This window comes from Perognathus longimembris, chromosome 16, assembly GCF_023159225.1.
Source record: "Perognathus longimembris pacificus isolate PPM17 chromosome 16, ASM2315922v1, whole genome shotgun sequence".
Classification (NCBI taxonomy): Eukaryota; Metazoa; Chordata; class Mammalia; order Rodentia; family Heteromyidae; genus Perognathus; species Perognathus longimembris.
The window spans coordinates 36,017,912-36,045,437 of NC_063176.1; the positions used below are offsets into that span (position 1 = coordinate 36,017,912).

Sequence of the window (27,526 nt, forward strand, 5' to 3'; positions counted from 1 at the left end):
ACCCAGCTTCGCTTGGTAGCCTCAAGAAGCAGACACGATGGCTTCTGTTTGCACATTAGTCATTAAGGGCCGGGGCCAGGGTCCCTGGGTATCCGAGAAGAAACTGAGCCAAGCAGGTTATGGTCCCTCCCTGGATTGGGATGGTAGCAGGAGGTCACGAGTATGGAACAATGGCTGATAGGATAGTGGCTGGAGGAATTGCCATCTGAGAATGTCCATGCCAGTCTCGGTTTGCCTAGTCACACAGGACATAAACTTTTCATCTTCTACAAAAAGACAGTAGTTTTTTATTTTCTTTTTGTCATTTTTGTTCATTTATCTGTCTTTGAGAGGGTCAGGGTAGAGCACAGAAATGAAGAGACAAGGTGAATAAATACAGCAGTAGTGCTCACTAGACACGATGTTGAAAATGAACTGTACAACTTGTGGGTGGGATGGGAGGGGAAAACTGGGAGACAGCGAGGGAAGGGGTGTCATTGTTCAAAAAGAAATGTACTCATTACCTGACTCATGTAACTGTAACCTTTCTGTACATTACCTTTATAATAACAGTTTTTAAAATAAGTTAAAAAGACACTTATTTTAGGTTTTCATTCACAAGCAAAAAAAATCATTGTAACTGACACTAAAACTGAAATAATTTTGAAAATTCTCTCCAGAATTGCCTAGAAAGAAGGAAGATTTCAGTCCCTGGAATTTGGTAAACACACATACACATATGTATGCACATAGATATGTAAAGACATATCTGTCTATCCATCCATCTATCTCCACTTCACTTTCTGCTCACTTGGGTTCACTTGGTTTGTTAAATCTGTTCCTCTTCTTCAAAAACGTCCTCTGAGAAAGCTCAGCTCACAGGTTGTTGCCGCCTGGGCATCCTAACCTGCTCTGCCTATTGGTCAGGTCTTAGGGAAAGGGGAGGGGCTTGGACTAGGCTGAAGGAGAAAATGACCACGGGGAGAGGATCAGCCAGGCTGGTGGACTCCTGGTGTCTGGGAATGTGTGGACATGAAGGGTGACGCTTATGTATTAGATCATGACTGTGTTGATTTGTTCTTAGTGTGCAGGACAGAGCCATGACCAGAAGGGGGCAGCAGTAGGAGATGAATGCATGGGCCTCTAAATTCAGGTCCCAGTATACCTCGGCTTTCTTGTTCAACCTGAGCATCCTGGGGTCTTTGCTGAAAGCTGTTCTTTTCATCCAGGGAGGAAGACTGGGGTAGTCACCTCCCTGAGCTGGACCAACAGCTTTCCTATACTACATTCACTCAGGGGGCTCTAATTGGCATTCTCCTATCATATGCCTCTCCCTCCCTCCCCCCTCCCTCCGCCCCCCCCCCCCAAATTCTGGGGCTTAAACTCAGGGCCTTGGCTCAAGGCTAGCACTCTACTACTTGAGCCACAACACCACTTCCGGCCTTTTCTGTTTATGTGGTACTGAGGAAATGAACCCAGGGCTTCATGCATTCTAGGCAAGCACTCTACCACTAAGCCACATTCCCAGCCCTCATATCCACTTTTTACCATCTCTGTCTCATGCTTAACATTTTGCAAAAGTAATGTTTTACTTGGATTACATGCTTTCACTTTGTCCTAATCAATAAGACCAAAGAGATGGTGTCATCTAAATGTGACATAATTATTACAGTACAGAATGTGTCTGACATCTGAATATCATCTTGCTATCACCTGTAATTGACTGTATCACCTGGAGAAATATTGTATCACTTCATCAAATCCCTACACTGGCCTAATAAAGGTCTATTATGATATAATTTTATAGATGAGCAAACTGAAGCTCGGAGGCATTTATAAACAGCTTCTTCAAGAGTTCTCACCAGGGTGAGATATCACAGGAAATGTACATACTGCCCTATTATGTAACTGTGCCACCTTGTCAAAAAAATTTAATTAATAAATAATTTTTTTAAAAAAGGGATTACAGTTACCTAAGACAGGTAAAAAGTACATTTCTTTTTGGACAATATCACCTCTTTCCTCACTCCTAGTTTTTCCCTCCTGTCCCCACACACAAGTTGTATAGTTCATTAAAAAAAAAAAAGAGTTCTCACCAGAGGCAGGATTTGAACTAAGTTCTATCTGACTTAAAAGGCAAAGGGGAGGTGCTCTAGGGTAAAGAAGAGGAAGAAGTAAGATAAGGTAGAGAGGGTTATGGCAGGCCTGCCAGAAGCTGGTGCAGCCTCAAGAACTGCTGGCAACATGTATGTATGTGTTCAGTGAGTGCTCATCCTTGAGAATGACAAGGACAGATGGCGTGCGACCTTAGACCAGCCTCCTCTCTCCATTTCTCTCCTCTGCAGAACACAGTAGCCCTGTCACAAAGGCTAAACAAGAGGAACCTACATGTTACTGCAAAAAATAGGCTTCTAATATTTAAAAAAAAATTACTGTGAAAGCAAAAAGGCCTTTGTGTTCCAAATTCAATCCACTTGAGGTAAGTTGTAATCATACTTGGTAAATATTATCTTTTTCTACTTGTAAACCACTTAAAATAGGTTGAGCTGGGTGCTGGTGGCTTATCTGTAATCCTAGCTACTAAGGAGATTGAGATCTGAGGATCTGTGTTCAAGGCCAGCCAGAGGAAGGAAAGTCCATGAGACTCTCATCTCCAGTGAACTACCAGAAAACCAGAAGTGGCGCTACAGCTCAGTGTGATAGAGCCTTAACAAAAGAGCTCGAGGACAGTGTCCGAGCCCCAAGTTCAAGCCCCACAACTGACAAAAAATAAAAATAATTAGGCTAAAACTCCTTTGTACAACTACTTAAAGATAACCTTAAAATAGTAATAAAAATATAATATGAAACCATAGAATACTTTTATATTTAATAAGTGAGAAAGTGGTACAGGAGCCTGCAAACCCAAGAGGTGGCTGTAGAAAGTAAATATATATAGATAGATAGATAGATCTATCTATCTATAGATCTATCTATCTATATATATATATAGTTAGGTCCTCTCCCTGAGGGCTACATGCAGATGCCCCCACCTCATTAAGTCTCCACCCAGTTACCTGGGTAACCTGCAGACCTGGAGGCAGTCACATCCCCTTTCCCTGAGGTCATATCCTAATCCACCTGGCCACACCCCTTGCCCCTGCCCTAGATATAAGGCGGGGCTGGGTGGGGGTCTCTCTCCCTCTCTCCCTTCTCTCCGGCCATGGATCATCTTGGCCACAGGCCAGCAGTTCGGTAATAAACTTTCTCTTCTGCCTGAATACCGCGTGGCATTCTCCTTTACCGGCTACCTACTTTAAAAACCTAACATATATATTTATAATATATGAATATAAATATATATGGATATATTTATATGTAATAAAAATATAAAATAGTGACTGGTTCCTAAAGAGGAAATTGTTAGCTTTTGAGCTACCTCGGACCCCAAAGTTCCCCATCAAACCCAGTTTCCTAATATTCCAGCCCAATGTGCAGATGGGGTTTCAATCCAGGGCCTCACTGAGGAACCCTCAGGATGGATGGGGTGGTCTTTGCTCACATGAGTTTCACTCCCTCCAGCCAAGTGTCCTGGGTCACAGCATTGGAGAGCTGTTTTCCATGCGGCTGGGCTCAAGTGCCATTTTGATCTACAGAATGAGCAGGAGATGGGAGAGAAAGATGAAACGGTGGATGACATGGATCAAGATACATTAAACTCATAAACCGACACTGAATTGCAACCCTTTTTGTACAACTACTTAAAGACACTTTATCATCTTTTTTTTTTTTTTTTTTTTGGCCAGTCCTGGGGCTTGGACTCAGGGCCTGAGCACTGTTCCTGGCTTCTTTTTTTTTGCTCAAGGCTAGCACTCTGCCACTTGAGCCACAGCGCCACTTCTGGCCATTTTCTGTATATGTGGTGCTGGGGAATTGAACCCAGGGCCTCATGTATACAAGGCAAGCACTCTTGCCACTAGGCCATATCCCCAGCCCCTAAAATTACACTTGGTTTTTTTTTGGTTTTCATTTTTTTGGCCAGTCCTGGGCCTTGGGCTCAGGGCCTGAGCACTGTCCCTGGCTTCTTTTTGCTCAAGGCTAGCACTCTGCCACTTGAGCCACAGCGCCACTTCTGGCCATTTTCTATATATGTGGTGCTGGAGAATCGAACCCAGGGCTTCATGTATGTGAGGCAAGCACTTTTGCCACTAGGCCATATTCCCAGCCCCTACACTTTATCATCTTGAAAAAGAAAATTGTATATAAGATTTATGGCCCCTTCAGAGCTCACTAGCTAATTCTTTTCTTCCCCCAAATAGTCCTGGCTTGGAAGGACCTTGGTCACGGTTTCCGTGACTTTGTTTTTGCTAGGACTACTTAGATTTCATTCACTTACCATTTTAAGCAACACCATCACATATTGAATATCTTCCTCTGAGGAGGCAGGAACAGCTTTCTGGCCCAGGAGACTCTGCTCAGATTGAAACTGTCAGGATGACGGCTGGTTTCATGGTTAGCCCCTTGGGACTAGAAAAGTGAGAAGTTTCTACTTCACTTCTATGAAGAGGTAAGAGGACTACCTACCCAAGTGTGGCCTTTCAAGTTGACATGGAAGCCTGGTGCCTGTGGCTCATGCCTATAATCCTACTAGGAGGATCTGAGGTCATGGTCCTAAATCAGCCTGGGCAAGAAAGTCTGGGAGACTCTTGTCTCCAACTAACTAGAAAAAGCCAGAAGCGGAGGTGTGGCTCAAGTGGTAAAGCACGAGGTTTGAACAAAAAGCAAATCAGGAGTGGGGGACACTTGGACTCTTAAGTTTAAGCCCAAGTGCCAGCACAAAAATGAATATATAAGTAAATAAAGTTGAGAGCCTGCAAACCCAAGAGGTGGCTGTGGGTAACGGTGACCCCAACAGGCATTGATGCACTACAGTTCATAGCCACCTTCCAGCTGCCACCAGCAAACAGAGCCTAGAAGACATGGGAAGCGTGCCCCAACATCACACACAGCGGATTGCACTTCCTAGCTCTCAGTAGAGTGTGATTGGATACTGCCTACACGAGCCTCTTGTACAAGCAAAAACCACTTGCAAAATCATAACCTGTTTCTTCATAATTCAGTTCCAAAGTTTCTTGGTCTAAGCCAGGGCCCATAGGCACAACTGCACACAGGAGTACATTGTAGTAGATATTATACATAGTACACAGAGTAGAATTGAATGTTATATATATATAGTGTATAAATATATACAGTATATATTTTAACTGTAGTTAAAAAAAACACCAAAATGGGAGTTTTTGGTATATATATATATGAGTCTGAACATATGCTTTCCAGAACCTGGCATATCGCTTCATGATGATAAGGATCCAGTCTCCTAAGTTTTTGCTCTGCATTCTCAATATATATGTAATATTTTGATATTGAGTTGATACAGCTCCCACTATTATGTGTGTATTTCAGCTGGTGAGAAGAAAAAGGAGCAAGAGAGGACTTCCTGGCTTCCTTTAAAAACACAGTCTAGAAATTCTAAACATCAGTTCCACTTTCAATTCCACTTCCATTCCATTGGACTAGATGTTACTCACATGGCCACACCTAGTGCAAGGGAAGCTGGGAAATGTAGTCTTTTTTTTTTTTTTTTTTGGCCAGTCCTGGGCCTTGGACTCAGGGCCTGAGCACTGTCCCTGACTTCTTCCTGCTCAAGGCTAGCACTCTGCCACTTGAGCCACAGCACCACTTCTGGCCGTTTTCTGTATATGCGGTGCTGGGGAATCGAACCTAAGGCCTCGTGTATCTGAGGCAGGCACTCTTGCCACTAGGCTATATCCCCAGCCCCGGAAATGTAGTCTTATCTGTGCAGCAATGAGGCTACTGAAACATTGTTTAAGGAAAAGGAAAGAAGGTTAATGTCGGAGAGCTACACAAAGACAGAAAATAAATCAGTGAATCCTGCCAAGTTTGAGGACACATGCATACCTTCTGTGGGTGGTAGGACATAAAGCAAGCAGGTCCTCACCTTGAGAACCAGTCTCTTTCAACCTAGATAAAGAACACTCCAATGCAGAAATTCAGGCTCATTGTTTTCTAAAGAAGTGAGAAATCAACCATTTTTAGAACACAAAAATTCCTAATCTTAAAAATATTGGCTAAACCTCTCAGTGGACTAAATCACAGCCCACTGACTACTGTTTGGGACATTATATTAGATCTCATTTGTATGCTAGTATCAATTGTGCTTAAGTCTCCACCTGAGATGCAAAACTCCTGAAACCCCAAATGAGAGCTAAAGGGCAAATAAAGAGCTGGGAGCAAAACAAACCCTTAAGTCATTTGTTTGGGTTGGTAGTTGGACAGTGGAACAAAAGGAAATCAAAGCTCAGCCATGCCTGCAGCCCTCAGACAATACACCTTACCTTCAGGTGTGAAAGACTTCCCATCTCTCTGGGTAGAAATGGCCCAGTTGTTAGTTAATGATTAATGATCTGGAGGATGGACATTCAGTTTTTCATGTAGAAGGTGGAGAAGATATGCAGATGGGAGGAAAAAACTGGGAGAGAGAGCGAGGGAAGGAATGACAATGTCCCAAAAGAAGTATACTCTTTACCTGACTTATGGAATTATAGCCAAAAATAATAATAAAACAAGATGGAGAAGGTATGTATGGTGATCATGAAAATGTGTCACTGGCTTTGTCATCGTGGAAAGCATGATTGTCACTTAGTGCTTCCCGTCTGGCCACCACCACCCAAGGGCCAAAGGAGCTGCTCCCAGTGAGTGACTAAACAGAAAACAAGTGTTTCCCCAATCATAGGTTTGGGCTCCAGAACTTCTCACCCTGACCAAATACAAAATACACTTACAATTTTGTTCATATGGAAGTAGGTTAGCTAACTTACTCAGAACACCTTCCCAGAGATGGAGACAATGTTTAAAACCAAGTGTGTCCAGCTCTGAAGCCCAGTTCATATACTACATGCCTGTGTCTTCCTTGCCAGTGTCTACTATATTCAAATACCACTGCATATGATCTTTGTTACTTCTATCATTTATGAACAGAACAGTACTCATACAATCAACTTCATATTTTTTCTTTAGCTGAATTTTGAAATTTGAGTATCTTTATTTCTGGTCCTGGAGCTTGAACTTAGGGCCTGGGTGCTGGGTGCTGTCCTTGAGCCTCTTTGTGCTCAAAGCTAGTGCTCTACCTCTTGAGCCAGAACACCACTTCTGGCTTCTTCTGAGTAGTTTATTGAAGATAAGAGTCTCATAGAGTGGGCTGGGGATATGGCCTAGTGGCAAGAGTGCTTATCTTGTATCCATGAAGCCCTGGGTTTGATTCCCCAGCACCACATATATAGAAAATGGCCAGAAGTGGCACTGTGGCTCAAGTGGTAGAGTGCTAGCCTTGAACAAAAAGAAGCCAGGGACAGTGCTCAGGCCCTGAGTCCAAGACCCAGCACTGGCAAAAAAGAAAAAAAAAATTAAAAAAAAGAGTCTCATAGACTTTCTTGCCTGGGCTGGCTTTGAACTGTGATCCTCAGATCTCAGCTTCCTGAGTAGCTAGGATTACAGATGTGAGTCACCAGCACCTAGCTGTATATTTTTAAAGGAAACATGCTTATCTCTAAAGTAAATGGCAAACTTCTCTCTTGTATCATAACTTACAGATAATCCTAAAAATAATTAGAATAACAATGAAACAATATTGTCAAACTTTGGATAATATTTACCATATATCTGATGGTTTTGTGAGGGAAGGTTGAGAGAGGATTTCAGTATCATAGCCCAGCCTGGCCTGGAACTATGTGGCCCCAGCTGACCTCAAAATGACTAAACTCCCATCTTAGCCTCTTGAGTGTTGGGATTATATACGGGTACAGCTGGCCATATTGTAATATTTACCTAGACAACTATATTTAACAAGAGACTCTAAATTTGAGGCCTGATCTCATTTGATTATTTGTTTATGGTGCTGGGGGGACAGGGTAGGAGGGTCAAACACAGGCCCTGTAGATAGCCCTGCTCTGCCACTGAGACCTCCTTTCTTGTCTTCTAATAAAGAAAAGAGAGATTCACAAGTGTTAGATAATAAAGATGAATTAGTTTCAGTCTTTTTTTTTCCCTTGACCACAAAGGATGACTCCATGGCAAAAGGGCCAGCATCCTCAGTGTATAAGTCAATGTGCCAGTGGTTAATTGGAGATGGGATTCTCACAGACTTTCCTGCCCAGGCTGGCTTTGAACTATAATCCTCAGATCTCAGCTTCTTGAGTAGCTAGGATTATTATGAGCCAACAGCACCCAGCTTGGATGATATTCTTTAGGAAATAGGATGGAGGTGAAAGTGGAGAATACTCACTTGAACAAGAATAAAGAACTAGGTACAATCATCCTGCACCTAAAAGAAAATACAAGCAAATCCATTTCGCCAGTTTCCCTGCCTCGGCAGGTTCTCAGTGCACACAGTACCCGGGTTTATCTGGAAGATGCAATCTTTTTACAAGAAAAACCCACCAAGGCCTGCAGCCGGAGTGAACCCTGTCTTTTAAGCAGGTGTATCCGGAGGAGAACTAAAACAGGGCTCTGTGGTTAGGCTGCTGGGGCAGAGGGGTTCAGCACATTCACAAATCAGCCTGGGAGGAGGTCCAGCCGCGCACACCCCAGCACAGGACAAATGGCGGACCTGATTGCCTTTCAGTGCAGGACCCAGTGCTGATGGAGCAGCCCAGGTCACGGGCCTGGGCTCTGTCCAAACAGGCTCCACAATGTGGCGTCAGTGGAAGCACAGGGCAAGAAGTCACAGTTGGCGGTCCAGGTTTCAATCAGAAAAGACCAGAGCAGCCAGAAGACAGACAGTGTGCAGGACAGGGCTGGGGAGCCAGCGAGAATGTGGAAGGCGGCCCTCACCCGCCCCCTCCCTGGCTCTGAGTGCCCTAGCCGGTGCCCACTGGGTCATTTGTACTGGATTTGTGAAGTGGCTGGCAAATTTCGCTGAATGTGGAATTGGAGAAAGTTCTGGAAGCCACAGAGAAGTGTTTCAGGCTCGTTCACTGTCCCAAGTCTGGGTCTTGCACTCTCTTTGGCAGATGGGAACCTGTAGTGAGTTGTAGAGAGCCCAGGTCTGACAGAGGCTCTCTAGCAGGTTGGAATCTTATACTTCCTCAGGCCCCTGGGTTTCCGACTGAGGATCCCTTCAAGTACATCATCACCCTCCACAGACTGGGGAGGAGAAGAGGACGAATAACTAACACTTGTCAAGTGCTAAACTCCTTACATGGCTTATCTGGTTTTGTGCTAGACTTCCTATAAATTGGTGTGTGTGTGAGAGAGAGAGAGAAAGAGATGGACAGACAGACAGACAGAGAAAGCTCTGCCCTTGGCCAGGAGTCAACCAGGAACTGGCAAGGATCACGAGGCAAAGTGAAGCCCAGGTCTGACCTCCATCTTTAAACTCGGAGCACCACAGCGCCTTTGCATTCAGACATAACCTGAGTTCAGAATCAGTTTCTATCTGTGGCCAGAGAGGTGACCTTGGGCAAGCCACTTGATCACTGTGACACATTGTCCACATTATCCTATTTGTAGTAAGGAGGATGATAGTGTCTATCATACACTGGTAAGAAGAGAAGTTAGATGTGGTCATAGGAGGAATACACATTGCATGGTATCTGGTATTCAGGAGGAGCTTAATAATGGTAAGCACTTGCCTGTGGGAGTGTCCAGCCGCTGCTTACTATTGACCTACACAAAACATCTACTTCACCTCAATCTCCCCTCTGCAGCTCCTCTGGGAACAGGAAGTTCAAGACCAAGGAAAACTCATCTTCCTTCAGCAGCTTTTCCCTGCTGAGCTGTGTACCGGGAACCATGACAGGCCTCACAAAATGCCCGCAGAATCAAGAATGTCTGATGACAGTGACAATATCCAGGAGGTAGATGGCATCATAGAGCTGTTTGTAAAGAAAGGCAATACACCTTGGAGACCAAGTCAGTGTGCTACACACCTATTTGTCTCTCCAACATTTCAGAGGAGGCTCCTGTGAGCACTGAACGTAGCAATGTCCATTCTTTGAGGAGAAACAGGAAGTTTGCAAACATTCTGCACAAGATGATTTTACAGCAAGTTTTTTTTTAACCCTGCTCCTACGAAGAGGTAAAAGCTAAAATTCCCTGACCCTTGATGTAGGTGGGACTTATGAAACCATGTGACTTCCAAAACTACATTATAAAAGGTATTTGAGTGGGCTGCTTGTTCTTCAATCCTGACTGCCATAGGAGAAGGAAGCCCAATCAACCATGAAGAGTTCAAGTATAGGTGCCCTGGTTCTCAGCAACTGGTGAGACGTTACTTAGTGAAGTTTCGAGATAACTCCTGCTTTAATTGTTATCTGACTAATCTCACAAGAGACCAAAAGGGAGAAGTGCTTTCTGGGCACAGGCAACAAAGTGGTGACTGTTCTGGTTCCACATTCAGAGTAATATACAACAGTAAGTCACTAAACACTACAATATACTTCACAAAGCTCTGCTTACATGTTACTGTGAATTACCACGAGCTTTACATTTCTATTGATTCTTAGGAACTCTTAGGGCAGTGATTTATTGTTGTTAGGCATTTATTAAATATTTTTGTGACTTATAGTCATGATTTTTATTTAGTTTAATTGTAATAAGAACTGGAAATGAGTTTCTTTGGATATTTTTCTAAAGAAAAAAATACTAAGCCTAAGATATATTTTTGTTTTATTTTATTTTGGTAATGTAGAGTTTGAACTAAGGGGTTTGCATTTGTTAGACAAAAACTCTTGTCACTTGAGCTACATCTTTAGCCCTTTTGACTCTGGCCTTTGCACAATATATGGGGTAGAGGAGTGACAAATTTCAATCTGAGATCATAGAGAGATGAAATAACTCTAACAGCCACTTGAACCAAAGCTGGTTGATGAACCCAAGCAGGCAGGGAGGCAATAGCTAAGAGCACAGAGTTGAGAGTCTGTGTACCTGTATTCTGACTTCTCCCTACCACCAGTCCAGCCTTCCACTCTGACTCCTTCTGTCTTCTTCCTCCTGAAGGCTGGGATTTTGCAGGTGTGCACAACCAACACCCCATTACTCTAAGCCCTTCACTCTTGCCTATTGTCTATGGACAAAGCATAAATTATTTCAAATCAAATCCACCCACCTCCTCAACTACCCCTAGGACATGCCTTTCTCTTCTGTTCTTTCTTTTTCTTTTTTGATTCAGTATAGAGCAGGGTCTCCAAGGAGGAGAAATTAAGATTCTGAATCAGCAGTTAAAAGCTGCATGGCCTGAGGGAAGTCACTTAGCCTCACTGTTAAAACTGTCATAAAACCATGGCAACCGATTCCCAGAGAATGGCTTCCACTAAAGAGTCCAATTGTGAACATCAGCCTCAATCAACCAAAGGAAGGGAGGTATTATGTTCTAAGTGGCTGGCTCCAGCCCCCACAGCACCCGAAGGTACTAAACGCAGCCCAGCCCCCACAGGCTTTCTGCCAGCCCACTGGGGACTCCTATGAGCACAGATGCCCAACGATTACCCCTGCCCACTCTTAGCCCTGTTCTTTTCCACAGGGAGGTTCTCTCCTGAAGGAAACAAGGGCTACGATTTGGAAGGATCCGACTTTGGCTGTATGCACTATCCTAAATCAGCTCCTCGCCATCCTGACAGCTTCTCCTTCTCAGCTTCAAGGAGGTGTGACAAAGCTGCAGAATGGGAAGAGGGGAAGCTCAGGAAACCATTTTCTATTTTCTTTCACTCTTTTTGTTTTCTTGCCATTTCACCCACTCTCTCAGTTGATCTTGGAGCCTCCCCCTCCAGGTCTCATCATCTCCTTCCTTGGCCTCACATATTTTTGTTTGTTTGTTTTGTTTTTGTTACCAGTCCTGGCGCGTGGACTCAGGGCCTGAGCACTGTCCCTTGCTTCTTTTTGCTCAAGGCTAGCACTCTACCTCTTGAGCCACAGCGCCACTTCTGGCTTTTTACTATATGAGGAAGCAAACCCAGGCCTTCATGTATACGAGGCGAGCACTTTACCACTAGGCCATATTCCCAGCCCAGCTGCACATATTTGGAGCACAAGTTCTTTCCATTTTCATCCAGATGTGTAAGAAAATAAAGCTTGGCCTCCAGCTGTACCTCAGGGATGGCAAAAGTCATCAGTGCTCTGTGCCTCATTCCCAGTTCCCACAGACATCCCTCCATGGGAACAGTTCAATGCTTAGGGGTCAAGTGTTTTCTGTGCACTTTGGACAATTTATTTTAGACTGACTGATGCATTTTCCCACCCCCTTCTATCTCACTGTCACCTGCAAAACTGAAGACAGTCAAGAAATAATAGAAGCGAACTTTCTTAGTGTCTCCCTTTGGCCCAGCTAGATGCTAAGTATATTATATGCATTATACCTCATTTAAGCCTTGTAATTACATTCTCAGGTCAGTATTTATCATTATCTCACCCAATATGAACTATGATTTTTTATGGCCATTCCTGGGGCTTGAACTCAGGGCCCGGGCACTGTCCCTGAGCCTCTTTGTACTCAGGGCTAGTGTCGTTTACCACTTGAGCCACAGCGCTGCTTCTGGTTTTTGAGTGGTTAATTGGAGATAAGAGTCTGACAGGGACTTTTCTTCTTGGACTGGTTTTGAACCACAATCCTTGGATCTCAGCCTTCTGTATAGCTAGCCACAGACATGAGCCACCAGTGCCTGGCTAAAAATTATGATCAAACTTATATTTGGAAAAGTTAACAACTTGTCTGAGATCACTCAGGGGTTTAAGTTTTGATCATCTAGTTCCATGGCTTTCGTTTGGTAAGACATGGTCCACTGGTTATTGAATGGTCCTACATCTTTTTTATGACAATTAGATCAAAGTTTACTTGAGGCCCAGAACTGATTTGTCAACAGGAGGTAATGTGGAAATGTTATGTCATGGGTCTCTTGTACATGTTCTATAAGATGGTCACCAAACCCATTGTGGATGGAAAATGTGAAATGCCCTGTGCTTACTCAGGTTTCTCACAGAAGGTAAAGACTTTGAGTCATTTTCATTGAAGACACCCAAATGGTAGCTAAGGGTATTCTTTTTGATGTGGCTTTTCTCTCAAACTTATCTTGCCAAACTGCTAAGGAAATAAGATTCCTTTCATTTGATTAAATTTCTACTTGTCTTACCTCAGGAGGAAGAGAAAGCAAAGAGAAGGATAGCCGAGCTTACTTGCGTGTCATGTTAAGATGGCTAAACACACTGACAGTCAGCCTTCGCTGTGTTCATGTGTTTATATACCAATAGGTAATAAAAAATATTAATGCTAGAAAAGAAGAAACGAGAGGACCACTCATTGAGTTTTCTTGCTTAGCTTCTTACTTACAACCTATAACCTGATCCTCTTTAGCCATGAGTCATCACATGATCGAGACACGCATTTCCCTTTCTTGGTATTCTTTTCTCTCCAGAGTCAGGAACATCCTGGATGTAGGAAAGGAGAGAGAGTGTGTGTGTGTGTGTGTGTGTGTGTGTGTGTGTGTGTGTGTGTGTGTGTGTGTGCAGGATCTTGAACCTGAGCCAGAGCTCCATGTCTAGCTTTTTGGTGGCTAACTGGAGATAAGTGTATAAGGGACTTTCTTGCCTGGGCTGGATTTGAACTATGATCCTCAGATCTCAGCTTCCTGAGTAGCTAGGATTATAAGCATGAGCAAGTGGTACCTGGCCTGAAGGGAATATCTTGTCTCAGTCTCTTTGCTCAGCTGAACACAGGAAGCTTTTAAGATAATTAACCAACAAGAGTAGAAAAGAATCTCCCTCCCACCCCCCGCAATGAATCTTCCTAAGGCACAGAAAGAGAAGATGAACACAACCAAAAAGATACAGGAAACTATAAATCTCACTTGATAAATAGGCTAGCAAATGAGTATTCAGAAACAGTCAAACATCACAAAAACAAAAAAAGACAGGAATTACTGTATATATTTAAATAATTGTGAATATTAATGGTCTCAATTCTCCACTCAAAAGACATAGATTGACTGGGCACTGCTGGCTTGCATCTAATCCTAGACACTCAAGAGCCAGCTTGGGCAAGAAAGTTCATGAGATTCTCCAATGAACCACCAAAACATTGAGTATAGAGCTGTGGCTCAATTGGTAGGGTACTAACCTTGAGCAAAAAGCTCATAGACAACATCCAGTCCCTAAGTTCAAACTCTAGGACCAACACAAAGACAAAAAAGAGTGAATCATTTATTGTCTAGAAGAAACACACCTCTCTGGCTCACTACTTTAGACAAACTCAGGCTTAAAGTGAAATAAAAAGATTTTCCAAGGAATTGGAACCTGAAAGCAAATGAGTAGCTTTACTAACAAAGCATACTTAGAAATTAATCCAAAAAGACAAGCCATCAAGAGGATATATAACTGTAAACATACACATGGAACATCAACACGCCAAATTTAATACAATAAACACAATAGGACATAAAAAGCACAGATAAACCCCAAATGAATAACACTATGTGAGCCAATATCCTACTTTCATTAAGAGATATGTCATCCAGACCCCCCCAAAATCAATATAGACACTTCAGAATTAAACTCTGTGGATCAAATTGATTTAGCTGACAACTACAGAACATTACACTCAGAAGCTGAAGAACACACATTCTCAGCAGCCCATGGAACTTCCCCCAAACAGATCATATTTTAGGACATAAAGCAAGTCTTAACCTCAAGAAATTTGAAATAACCTTCAGGCTCTTAGAAGGACAAGAATAAGCCAAATCTCAAAAAGTAGTTAGAAAGAAGTAACAAAGGACAGGAAGAAATAAGATGGAAACTAATAAAAGAAACAAAGAATCAATGAAAAAATATGTTGGTTCTTCAGTAGCAAGGGAATGAAAGTGCAGAGAGGAAGGAATAAACATGACTGAAGTACCTCATACACATGCATGAAAATTGTAAAATAATATAAAAATAAATATAAAAAATATTTTTTTTAAAAATGAGGGAGTAATATGTATGACAAGAACTGTGCTCCCTACCTTATGTATATAACTGTAGCCCCTCTGTACATCACCTTGACAATAAAATTAAATTAACAAATAAATAAAGTAAAATTATTTTTAAAGAGGGGGTAAGAAAGAGTTATACAGGGGGTGAATTTGATCAAAGTACATTGTATCTATGTATGGATACATCAAAATGAAACCTCTTAACTAACCAAAAGAAAGAGGGAGAAAACCCAAATTAATAAAATTAGATATGAAAAACACGATGTCATAATACCAATGAAATTCAGAAGCACAGTGGGGATTATTTTAAAAAGTTATATTCTGGGCTGGGGATATAGCCTAGTGGCAAGAGTGCCTGCCTCGGACACACGAGGCCCTAGGTTCGATTCCCCAGCACCACATATACAGAAAACGGCCAGAAGCGGCGCTGTGGCTCAAGTGGCGGAGTGCTAGCCTTGAGCGGGAAGAAGCCAGGGACAGTGCTCAGGCCCTGAGTCCAAGGCCCAGGACTGACCAAAAAAAAAGTTATATTCTACACAGAAATGTAGGGACTAAGGGTGAACAAATACAGCAGTGGTACTTAGTAGGCACTATGTTGAAAATGAACTATACAACTTGTGGGTGGGGATGGAAGGGAAAAAGTAGGAGCGCGCAAGGGAAGGGGTAACATTGTCCAAAATAAAATGTACATGATTTATGTAACTGTAACCCCTTTGCACATTACCTTTATAGTAACAATTAAAAATTAAATTTAAAAAGTTATATTCTAATAAACTGGAGAATTCAGAAGAAACAAATTTCTACATGCAAACGATGTATCTAAATTGACCCAAGAAGACATTAACCATTTAAACAGATGGATAATTACAAATAAGATTGTAGTAGTAATAGTCTCCCAATAAAGAGACACTCAGGACCAGATGGATTCATTGCCACATCTCACCAGACCGTTAGGGGAAAACTAACTTTAATGTGACTCAAACTGAAGCATAAAATAGAAAGAGAAATAATGCTACTAACCTCATTCTCTAAGGTCCATCTTACCCTGATACCCAAACTGGATAAGAATACAACAAAAGAAATTTAAAGACCAATTTTCTCAGTAACTATATACACAAAAATTCTCAAATGAATTATTTGCAAACTATACTCATATCTCTTACCTTGTACAAAAATTACCCTGCATAGAACAGGTAAAAAAAATGTTAGTATAAGCCGGCACCAGTGGCTCACCCTGTAATCATAGCTACTCAGCAGGCTGAGATCTAAGGATTGAGATTTTAAGCCATCTTAAGAAAGCCTGTGATACTCTTATCACCAGTTAGCTGCCACCAGAAAACTGGAAGTGGCTCTATGGCTCAAAGTAGTAGAGCACTAGCCTTGAACAAAAAAAAAGCTCAAGGACAGCGCCCAGACCTTGGCCTCAAGCCCCATGACCACCACCAACAACAAATCTTTGCATAAAGACCTCAGACTTAGAAAGCACTACACAAAATCACAGAGAAAACACTTGAAATGTAGACATAGACATGAAGAAGTTCAACATCCTTAGCCGTAAGAAAATGCAAATCAAAACAACATTGAAATTCTCTCACCTCAGTCAGAATGGTCATCATCAAGAAACCCTTGCTAGAATAATAAATTAGTGTAGCTACTATGGAAATCGATATGGAGGTTCCTCAAAAAAACTAAAAATTGCATATATAATTAATATATAATATAATATGATATAATAATATGATTTCACTGTAACAGTCTAAGATATATATCTGAGGAATGTAAGTCAGCATGAAATAGAGACAGCTGACAGCCATGTTTATAGCAGCACTGTTTACAACAGCCAATCTAAACAATCAGTCTTGGTGTTTGTTTTTCAAAGAAATTGACCTGACAATGAGGTTAACACATTTATCATGAGGTTTATTCTGTTAAGATCAGTCTAGATGTTCAACGAGTGGATAGAAAATGTGGTATATGTACACTATAGAGAATTCTTCAGGCATAAAGAAGAATGAAATTATATTGTTGGCAGAAAATGAATGAATCTAGAGACCACCATGCTGAACAAGATAAACCAAGGGAGATATCACATGTTCTCACTAATATGCAGAATCCACACCTAAAATAGTAGTAGTAGTAGTAAAAGAGAAACATTTTGTTAGGGGGATCAGCATGAGGTGGAATAAAGAGAAGGATGGAGAGTGAATATAACAACAGAATGTTATACATATATATGAAAATAGTATAATGAAACATGCTAAGCATTTTTTTGTTGCTATTGCCATTTGGTTGTGGGGCTTGAACTTGGGCCTGGGCGCTGTCCCTGAGGTTTTTTGTTCAAGTCTAGTGTTCTACTACTTTGAGCCACAGGGCCACTTCTGGTTTTCTGGTGGTTAATCGGAGATTAAGAGTCTCACAGGCTTTCCTGCCCCAGGCTGGTTTTGAACTATGATCTTCAGATCTCAGCCTCCTGAGTCTAGTTAGGATTACAGGTGTGAGCCACTGGTACCGTTTAAATACTGTTTTGGGTTTTTTGTTTTGTTTTGTTTTGTTTTTGCTGTTGTTTCACTTTGATTTGTGCCAGGCTTGAATTCAGGGCCTGGAAACTATCCTTTAGCTTTTTTGCTCAAAGCTGTTGCTCTACCACTTGAGCCACCTCCACCTCCAGCTTTTTATTGGTTAATTGGAAATGAGTCTCACAAAGTTTCATGACTGGCTTCAAACCATGATTCTCAGATCTCAGCCTCCAGAGCAGGTATGATTGCAAGTATGAGTCACTGACCCCAACCTAGGCACTGTTTTGCAAGTGAGGAGGCGCTAGGCACAGTGGCTCAAGACTGTGATACTAGCTAGCTATCTGGGAGGTGGAGATTAGGGAAATCATGGCTTGAAGCCAACCTAGACATAAAATTCCATCTCAACGAGTGGCTGGGTGCATGCTGTTAGTTTCTGCCACACAGGGAAAATAGAAGTTTTGCAGCCCAGGTTAGCCCTATTATAAAGCAAGACCCTACTTTGAAAATAACCAGTGCACAAAGGAGCTGAAGGTATGGCTTAAGAGACAGAGTATCTGCCTACCAAATATTTTTGTGCGGCTCTGAGTTCAATCCCCAGTACTCCCCAAAAAGGGAGAAGAAGGACAAGAAAATATAGTTGAGATGAATTTAATCAAAGTAAAATATATGACTATATGGAAATATTATATTGCAACCCTTTGTACAATTAATTTACACAAAGAAAAATTTAAAATGAAACACTTTTCTGGGAGGTAGGAGTAAAGATATGTTTTATTTTTAATTATTCTTTTGTGCTTTCTCACTCTAGTGTTTTATAGTGCTAATGGAATTATAATAAAAACAAAAATAGACATTCATTTAAAAAGCTTGTAAATGAGCTGGGAATATGGCCTAGTGGCAAGAGTGCTTGCCTTGCATACATGAAGCTCTAGGTTTGATTCCTTGGCACCACATGTATAGAAAATGGCCAGAAGTGGTGCGGTGGCTCAAGTGGCAGAGTGCTAGCCTTGAGCAAAAGGAAGCCAGGGACAGTGCTCAGGCCCTGAGTTCAAGGCCCAGGACTGGCAAAAATAAATAAATAAATAAATAAATTTAAAAAGCTTGTAAATTAGATGACATTTACAACTCTAAAGATCTCAAATAGAAATCTGGGTTTCTGTCTTCTGAAAACTTGAAAGACTGGACATAATAGATTAAAACCCTAATGGCCTCAATTCTTCACCCCTCCCTTCACCAACACATTTTGTAATGTCGCTCTACAATTCTTCCTATGAGGAGTTGGTATTTGTTTTCCCCCTCTTGATTTCCAGGTTTGCCTTCTGGCCTTCCTTGGTCAATAGAATCTGACAGAAATGACAATGTGCCAGTGCTAGGTTTGAACCTATGAGGGCTTGTTTACTTTCATTCTCCTTCTTGGAACTCTCCTAAGATAATGAATGAACAAGGCTGAGCTTCCCTGCTAGGAGGCGAAAGGCCATTGCAAACAAGGAGTCACTGTTGTCCCAGTCAAGACATATTTAGGAACGGAGCCAAAACCAGCAAAGCCAACTCAAAGCTAATGTAGCTGTTGTCTACTAAGTACATGAATAAATCCATTCAACACTAGAGCCATCTACCTGATCCACAGATTGTTAGTAATAATCAGTTTGTTTATTTCTTCATTGGTACTGGGGCTTAAAGTGAGGGCCTAGGTGCTGCCCCTTTGTGTTTTTGGTTTTTTTTTGCTTAAGGCACTACCACTTGAGCCACAGTCCAGCTTTTGCTTTGGGCTGGTTAAATAGAGAGAAGAGTTTCATGGACTTTCTTACCCAGACTGGCTTCAATTCATGATCCTCAGATCTCAGCCTCCTGAGTAGCTAGGATTATGGGTGTGAGCCACAAATGCCTGGCATAAGTGCTACTTGTTTTAAGCTACAGTTTCAGGAATATTTGTTACCTATCAATAGCTAGCTGATATACCTGAATGGTCCTTGAGGACCATTTTGCCACACCCATTGTTCGTGCCACTCTTTTTCTTTCTGTCATAGTAGCTGAGTTATTATCATTCTTGAGTTTTACTTTCCACATCATTGGTTAAGAATAAATTTAAATTCTATAATACCAATCACTATCAAAACTTAGATGCCAAAATGTATCGAGAGAACTATATGAAGTCTTAGAAAATTGGGAGGAGAGGAAAGTCTTCTAACAGTGATTCCTATTGAAGGCCTTACCTCTCCCCTCTTGGCCCAATCTTTTTATGTATCTGAAGATGGGATATGAAGGATTGACCCTTGCCTTAAATCCCTAGGTCAGATTGACCCTCATCTTATTTCCTCAAGTCAAGCAAAATACCAGATGCACAGGAATATGCTTGATCACATGCTTGACCGCCTGCAGTCACTCCAACCTAGGCCTGGCTGAAAGTCCTAGTCCCCCCAGGTAGGACATTCCACTCCGTACTTAACCAAAGGCACCCGAACCTAGCAGCTTGATTTTCACTCCTTTGTTTCCTTGTTAAGACCCAAATAAGCCAGACCCCAAAGCGGCCTCCTTACACAACCTCCACTCCCACGGGAAGGTTATGCCCCTCAGTGTGCCTCAATGAACAGTCCTAGCCTGTTGAAGATTGAATCCGGCCTTTTTCCTTTCTCCTCCATTTTCCTATCACCTATACCCACCCGACCCCTAGAGATACTTCAGTTTGAGCTGCTTTAACCCCTCTCAGCCTTGTGTTTTTCTTTAAAGCGAGGGGGTAGGAGGAGAACACATCCTTGTGAGAAGTCATTAAGATTTGAGTCAGGTTTACCAGAGTAGCATAGTCCTTTACTACATACATTCCAGAGCTCTACTGCCAGGGTTTAAGTCCCAGATTTTGACACTAGCTAAATCTATATGTCATCCCTACCATTACTCTGGCAAATGTTCAACAAATCTACATTAAGTTCTTTCCCACTTGAAGAATTGTTTCCCATCCTTTCTATCAATCAAAGTTAATCCCTAGTCTCTCCAGGACTCTTTCGGGGGACACACAGCTGTAATCCTAGCTCCTCAGAAAGCTGAGATCTGAGGATTGTGGTTTGAAGTCAGCCCAGGCAGGATAGTCCAAAAGACTTATCTCCAACAAACTTCCGAAAAAAGCCACAAGTGGGACTGTGGCTCAAATGGTAGAATGCTAGCCTTAAGCAAAAAAAAAAAGCTCAGGGACAACATCCAGGCCCTGAGTGTAAGATCTAGGACCAGCAAACACACACACACACACACACACACACACACACACACACACACTATACTCATTAAAGTACTAAGGCCTTCTTCATTTCTGTTACTTTCCTCCTGCACAGTGTACACAGCTCAAGTAGTTTATTTTTGTTGCTTAACATTGCAAGTAACCCTTAAAAATGTCAGATTTTAGAGTGTTAAAAAGAAATGTCTACAATTATCTAAGAATTATCCTTCTCTTTGTTCTCACTGCACATTTGTGTGATCTCAATTTTCTCTAGACATTTCACTTACCACAACAAGTTGTAAATCACAGCAGGCTGAATGCAGAAGCATATATGAAATGTAGCTATTATCTATTAAGTTAGGCATTAAAGCTACTGGCAAAAAAAATAAACAATTGTGCTGTTCTTTTCTTTTTTCTTTTCTTTTCTTTCAGTATGAGACTGGAACGCAAACTCAGTACTGTGGCTTTTGCCTGCTGGCTAGCGCTCTACCAATAGAGACACTCCTCCAACTCCATACTGCACTCTTTTGTTGTTGTTGTTTTTTTTCTTTCTTTCTTTTTTTTTTGGCCAGTCCTGGGGCTTGGACTCAGGGCCTGAGCACTGTCCCTGGCTTCTTTTTGCTCAAGGCTAGCACTCTGCCACTTGAGCCACAGAGCCACTTCTGGCCATTTTCTGTATATGTGGTGCTGGGGAATCGAACCCAGGGCCTCATGTATATGAAGCAGGCACTCTTGCCACTAGGCCATATCCCCAGCCCCATACTGCACTCTTTTAAGAACAATTTTTTTGTGTAAGGATAGTATAATTTTTGGTTTTGTTTTTGCCAGCCCCAGGGCTTGTACTCAGGGCCTAAGCACTGTCCCTGGCTTCTTTTTGCTCAAGGCCAGCACTCTACCACTTGAACCACAATACCACTTCTTGATTTTTTTTTTGCCAGTCCTGGGGCTTGAACTCAGGGCCTGAGCACTGTCCCTGGCTTCTTTTTGTTCAAGGCTAAGCACTGTACCATTTGAGTGACAGTGCCACTTCTGGATTTTTCTCTTTTTTTTTTTTTGTAATTTATTTATTAATTAAAGAAAAGTTTTTTTTGACAAGGTGTTGTGCAAAAAGGGTACAGTTACATAGTAGGGCAGTGTGTACATTACTTGTGATATCTTACATCCTGTTTTTCTTTCCCTTCCCTAGGTCAGTAGACATATATACAATATACAATGTACCAAGAACATATACAATAGCCTTGGGCTTTAAATGTAATGTCGACAATAGACAATATGTCGACAATAGTCTTATATGAACATACATACATAGCTTTTGAGCAATTGTGATCCACTGAGAGGTCAATTTTTGATCTTTATATGTTGAGTAGTTGTTTGGTTTTAGTTACATAGTGTAGGGTCACTGACCCAAACCTGTGGGAAATACCATTTGACAAGAAGTTTTTGGTTTCATAGACCTGATCTCTACTGTCTCCCCTTCCTCCCACCTTAACAGTCATATATCAGGGAGATCATGCCCCTTTGTTTTCTGTGTTCTAGGCTTGTTTCACTCAACATTATTTGTTCAAGTTCTGACCATTTCCCTGCGAATGCCAATATTTCACCATTCCTAATCGCTATGTAGTATTCCATTGTGTATAGGTACCATATTTTTTGGATCCACTCATCTGTGGAGGGGCATCTGGGTTGTTTCCATATTTTGGCTATTGTGAATTGTGCAGTGATAAACATGGAAGTGCAGATGTCTTTTTGATATCTTGGGACCTGTTGTTCAGGATAGATGCCTAGGAGTGGTATGGCTGGGTCATAGGGTAGGTCTATGTTGAGCTTTTTGAGAAACCTCCATACTATTCTCTAAAGTGGTTGTACTGATTTGCACTCCCACCAACAATGGAGGAGGGTTCCTCTTTCCCCGCACCCCCTCCAGCATTTGTTGTTGCCTGAGTTCAGAGTATAGGCCATTCTAACTGGAGTGAGGTGGTATCTCAGGGTTGTTTTAATTTGCATTTCCTTTACTGCCAGGGATGTTGAACATACTTCTGGATTTTTCTATATATGTGGTGCTGAGGAATTGAACCCAGGGCTTCATGTATATGAGGCAAGCACTCTACCTCTAGGCCGTATTCCCAGCCCCACACTTCTTGATTTTTCTACATATGTGATACTGAGGAATCGAACCCAGGGCTTCATGCACTCTTCCACTAGGCCATATTCCTAGCCTCAGTATAGTTATTTTAAAAAATGTGTTATTTATGTTAACACTTGATAGGTTTATGGTTACTGTAAGTGAGATAATACATAAATATTTTATAATACATCGGGTACAGTTTTAATGTAAGTTAATATTAATAATTATAATTCGCACTGACAAAAACCCTCCCAACTTTTCAGAGACTTGAAAAGTGAAGATATAAAGAGCACTCAGGGTTGCCAGCTCACTCACCTGGGAACTTCATGGAAACAAATTTAGGGCCTTAGCTTTCTGGAGCTAGGATGAAGCTCTTAGCATTTGTACTTTATAAGAACTTTCATGGCAGGTGTCAGTGGCACACGCCTGTAATCCTAACTACTCAGGAGGCTGAGATCTGGGGATTGAAGTTCAAAGCCAGCTCATAAAAGAAATGTAAGTCAAAACAACATTGAGATTCCACTTCACCCCAGTAAGAATGTCCATTATCAGGAAAACTAACAATAACAAATGCTGGAGGGGATGTGGCCAAAAGGGAACCCTACTACATTATTGGTGGGAATGTAAACTTGTTTATCCACTCTGGAAAGCAGTATGGAGGTTCCTCAGAAGGCTAAACACAGAGCTCCCCTATGACCCAGCAGCCCCACTTTTGGGCATCTACCCAAAATATTATAAGCAAGACCACACTAAAGCCACCATCACAACAATGTTTATTGCAGCACAATTTGTCATAGCTAAAATATAGAACCAACCCAGATGCCCCTCAGTAGACAAATGGATCAGAAAAATGTGGAACATATGCACAATGGAATGTTATGCCTCTATCAGAAAGAATGACATTGCCCCATTTGTAAGGAAATGGAAGGACTTGGAAAAGATTATACTAAGTGAAGTGAGCCAGACCCAAGGAAACATGAACTCTATGGTTTCCCTCATAGGGAATAATTAGTACATGTTTAGGCTAGTCACAGCAGAAGATCACAAGAGCCCAATAGCTATGCCCTTATGAACTCATAAAATGATGCTAAGTGAAATGAACTCCAAGTTATGGAAACAAGTGTTATATCATTGTTGTAATTATTTTCAACATGCCATGTGAAACCGTACCTTTTTTTTGTTTCTCTCATATTCCCCTCCTGTGGTTGTACCCTACTATCACTGTATCTCAACTGAGTACCCTAGGTACTGTATATAGAACTGTATTAGAACTAGGGAAGGGGAATACCAAAATTGAGAGACAAAAGATAAAAAGACAAACGGCTCCAAAAGTGATACTTAAAAACCATTTGGTGTAAACCAACTGAAAAACTCATGAAGGGAGTGGGAAAGGGGAAGGGGAGGCGGGGTAAAAATGAGGGAGGAGGTAACAAATGGAACAAGAAATGCACTCACTGCCTAACATATGAAACTGTAACCCTTTTGTACTTCACTTTGACAATAAAATAAATGGAGAAAAGAAAAGAAAAGAAAGTCCATGAGACTCTTATCTCCAGTTAACCACCAGAAAACCAGCAGTGGTGCTGTGGCTCAAAGTGGTTAGAGTAAAATAGGCCAGGCACAATGCCCAGGCCCTGTGTTCAAGCCTCATGGCCAACGATAACAATAACAATAACAACAAAAGAACTTTCAGTAATGTTGACCATCACCCCTGGTAGAACAATAAATGGGATGGAATTGTGGGGACATGCAGGATCAAGTTGTACTGCAAGCTGTCACAGAAACTTTGCTTATTTACTACAAACCAAGCCCAACTGTTATCCTTGGTGTCTGTGGGGTTGGACTGCAGCCTATGAATATCAGAATCTGGGGCTGCTCAGGTCCCTTTTATAAAATGCCATAGGGTCTACGCAGAGCCTGTGCTCATCACCTCCTCCATATACTCTGCATTATCTCATCACCAGACAGAATGCATTATAAGTGCTATATAAGTGGTTGTTATGGTGTATTGTTCAGAGAATAATAAGAAAGAAGTCTGAATGTGTTCAGTACAGGAATATATTTTCCTAAATAGTTGTAAATGTTCAACACACACACACACACACACACACACACACACACACACACACACACACCCCTCCCATAATCCTCACTGTGGTAGATTCACACACACACACACCTCCCATAATCCTCACTGTGGTAGATTCTAGGCACGATTGGTCACACCAAGCAGATACCAGGAAACAAGACTCGGCCCTAGTCCTCAGAAAACACACACCAGTGGGAGAGATAGCCATAGCAGACAATTAGAGCACACAGCGCTGGGATTGCAATGAGGAAAATGGGGTTTCCTGGGCACAGACACAGGGTACTCTGTTGAAAAGAGCTGGTCTTAAATAACAGGAAAGATCTGGAGAACCAAAAAGAGATAAGGAGATGATGAGCAACAGCCTGTGGGCAGATGGCCATGATGCCCATGTAATGGGCAGTACACTGACCCGGGTGGTAGGGGGACTAGAGCAATGTGCGTCAGACAGATGGGGAGAGCGAAGTTCACTCCTAATGAGGGAGCCGCTTGGTGAAGACAAGATGAAAGACAGCTTTAGGATTACAACTTTGGTGACACGAAAAGGGTAATTTGGAGGGTGGCAGGCTGAAGAATGGAGCACCTGCTAATTGGCAATAAAAGAATATGATTCTAGGGAGCATCTGACTGAGGCACAAAAATAAGCAACAATGGTCATGTTTGTGCTTTTAAAAGAAATGATATAACATGCTACACTCAGGAAGTGGGATAAAACAAATTTAATAAGACCTCCCTGAACTTTCTGTGCCCTTTTCTTAGGGGATTTCATAAATGTTTCAATAGAAATGGTTCAAAAAAATTGCTGGGGTCATGAACTCCCTTGAGAATCTGGTGAAAGCTTTAGATATTCTCTTCATGAAAAAAGAAAAAATTAAAGCAGAAAAAAATTCAGCTAGAAAAAGTGTTCTGTACTCTTGTGTGTTTATCTTATCGTTTCTCCTTTTTCTTCTTTCCAGAAGAGCTGCCATTTTCCTTTCTTTTTCTTTTCTTTTTTCTTTGTTAGCAGAATTAGGCATTAGCATTTTCTTGTATGAGGGAAAGAATATTACTAAGAGAAAAATTAGAGGTAGAAATTTCCCTCTGAAGTTCAGGAAGCGTCTTCCTGGGGTGGGGGAGCAATTTAGGAAATAACAAGGGCATTATCACCATCCACATTTGGAAGCAGAGGAGAGGGCCAGATGAGCTACATGACACAGGTTTCTCAGTAGAGAAAGTAAAGATTACACTCAATGAGCAAGAATGATTGCCTAAGAGTAAGGCTTTCTAGAATAGTCGGTGCCTTTACACCCATCTGACATGATTGCAAGCAAGGGCATGTTTGACTTCTTTTCTCATCTTGACTCCTTGAGGGCCTTGTCTTCCACATATTGGGGACCGGTCTTCCCCATCCACATGACTGGTTGCAGCCATGTAGTGTATTCACTGAGTAACATTGTAGGCACTGTGGAGAATCAAACCCAGCCTGCATTGGACTTAGCAAGCTCTGTGCATCCACATGAGACCCTGTGCATCCAGCACAGGTGCCATTTTGTTATTCTCAGGAAGGTGCCTGCAGGCCAGGGGGCTCCACATCTGTTCTTTCTCTTCTCCTGCCTCCTCCCTCCACCCCCAAGCAGGGAAATTGTGTCTCCACAACACACTGTGGGACACACACACACACACACACACACACACACACACACACACACACACACCGCATCTGCCTCTCCTCTCTGAGCCTCTGACCTCTCTACTTTCCGCCTGAGTGACAAGTGTGCACACAGGACATAGCAGCCTCCCTCTGCCCAAACCTCAAGCTGGAAGGACAGCGTAGATACCTACCTGAGTAGGCCACTCAGTCAACACACAGGCCGGCTCTGCCTTCTCCTCTGGGGGGCGGCAAACGTGGCCGGCTTCCTCCATCACACCTATAGCTCCTGGGCTGCAGCCAAATCCTTCCTTCCCAAATGAGCCCCAGGCCCCCGAGAGCAAGCAAATGTCAGAGCCAACCCTACAGTGACCTGTCTAGACTGCCACACCAGGAAGTCCCCCCCTCACCCTAGGGCCCCTGAGCCCCTTCCCTGGGCCCCACAGTGGGGCTTTGTGCTCCCCAGGGCTTTCATAACTCAAAGCAGCACCCTGCAACTCCTGCACTCTACGAGAAAGAGATACAAGGGTGCAGACCTCCACCTCCATCCTCAGGCCCCACCAGAGCCCTAGAGCTAAACCCACAGTTACTTAACACAAGTTTATATGGCACAGGAGCCCCCCGGCTATGAAGGGCCAATGGAGTCGGCCACTTCTGTTTTTTTTTTTTTTTGCCAGTCCTGGGCCTTGGACTCAGGGCCTGAGCACTGTCCCTGGCTTGTTTTGTTTTTTTTTTTTTTTTGTTTTTTTTTTTTGCTCAAGGCTAGCACTCTGCCACTTGAGCCACAGCGCCACTTCTGGCCATTTTGTGTATATGTGGTGCTGGGGAATTGAACCCAGGGCTTCATGTATACGAGGCAAGCGCTCTTGCCACTAGGCTATATCCCCAGGCCCGGAGTTGGCCACTTCTGCACTAGCTGGATAAAGGATTGTGAGTCGAGAAGAATTCCTAAATTATGTAATACGGATTAA

General features: G+C 42.3%; 1 protein-coding gene across 1 annotated transcript in view; it reads right to left on the bottom strand.

Moving 5' to 3' along the window:
• Nucleotides 1-26,830, bottom strand: part of Chrna9 (cholinergic receptor nicotinic alpha 9 subunit) — a 54,585-nt gene extending 27,755 nt beyond the window's left edge. Inside the window, exons 1-2 of the mRNA XM_048364121.1 lie at nt 26,750-26,830; nt 1,528-1,596 (exon numbers count right to left, since the gene is read on the bottom strand). Of these exons, the coding sequence (XP_048220078.1) occupies nt 1,528-1,596; nt 26,750-26,830 (150 nt within the window). The remainder of the gene's footprint in view (nt 1-1,527; nt 1,597-26,749) is intronic.
• Nucleotides 26,831-27,526: the final 696 nt, after the last annotated feature.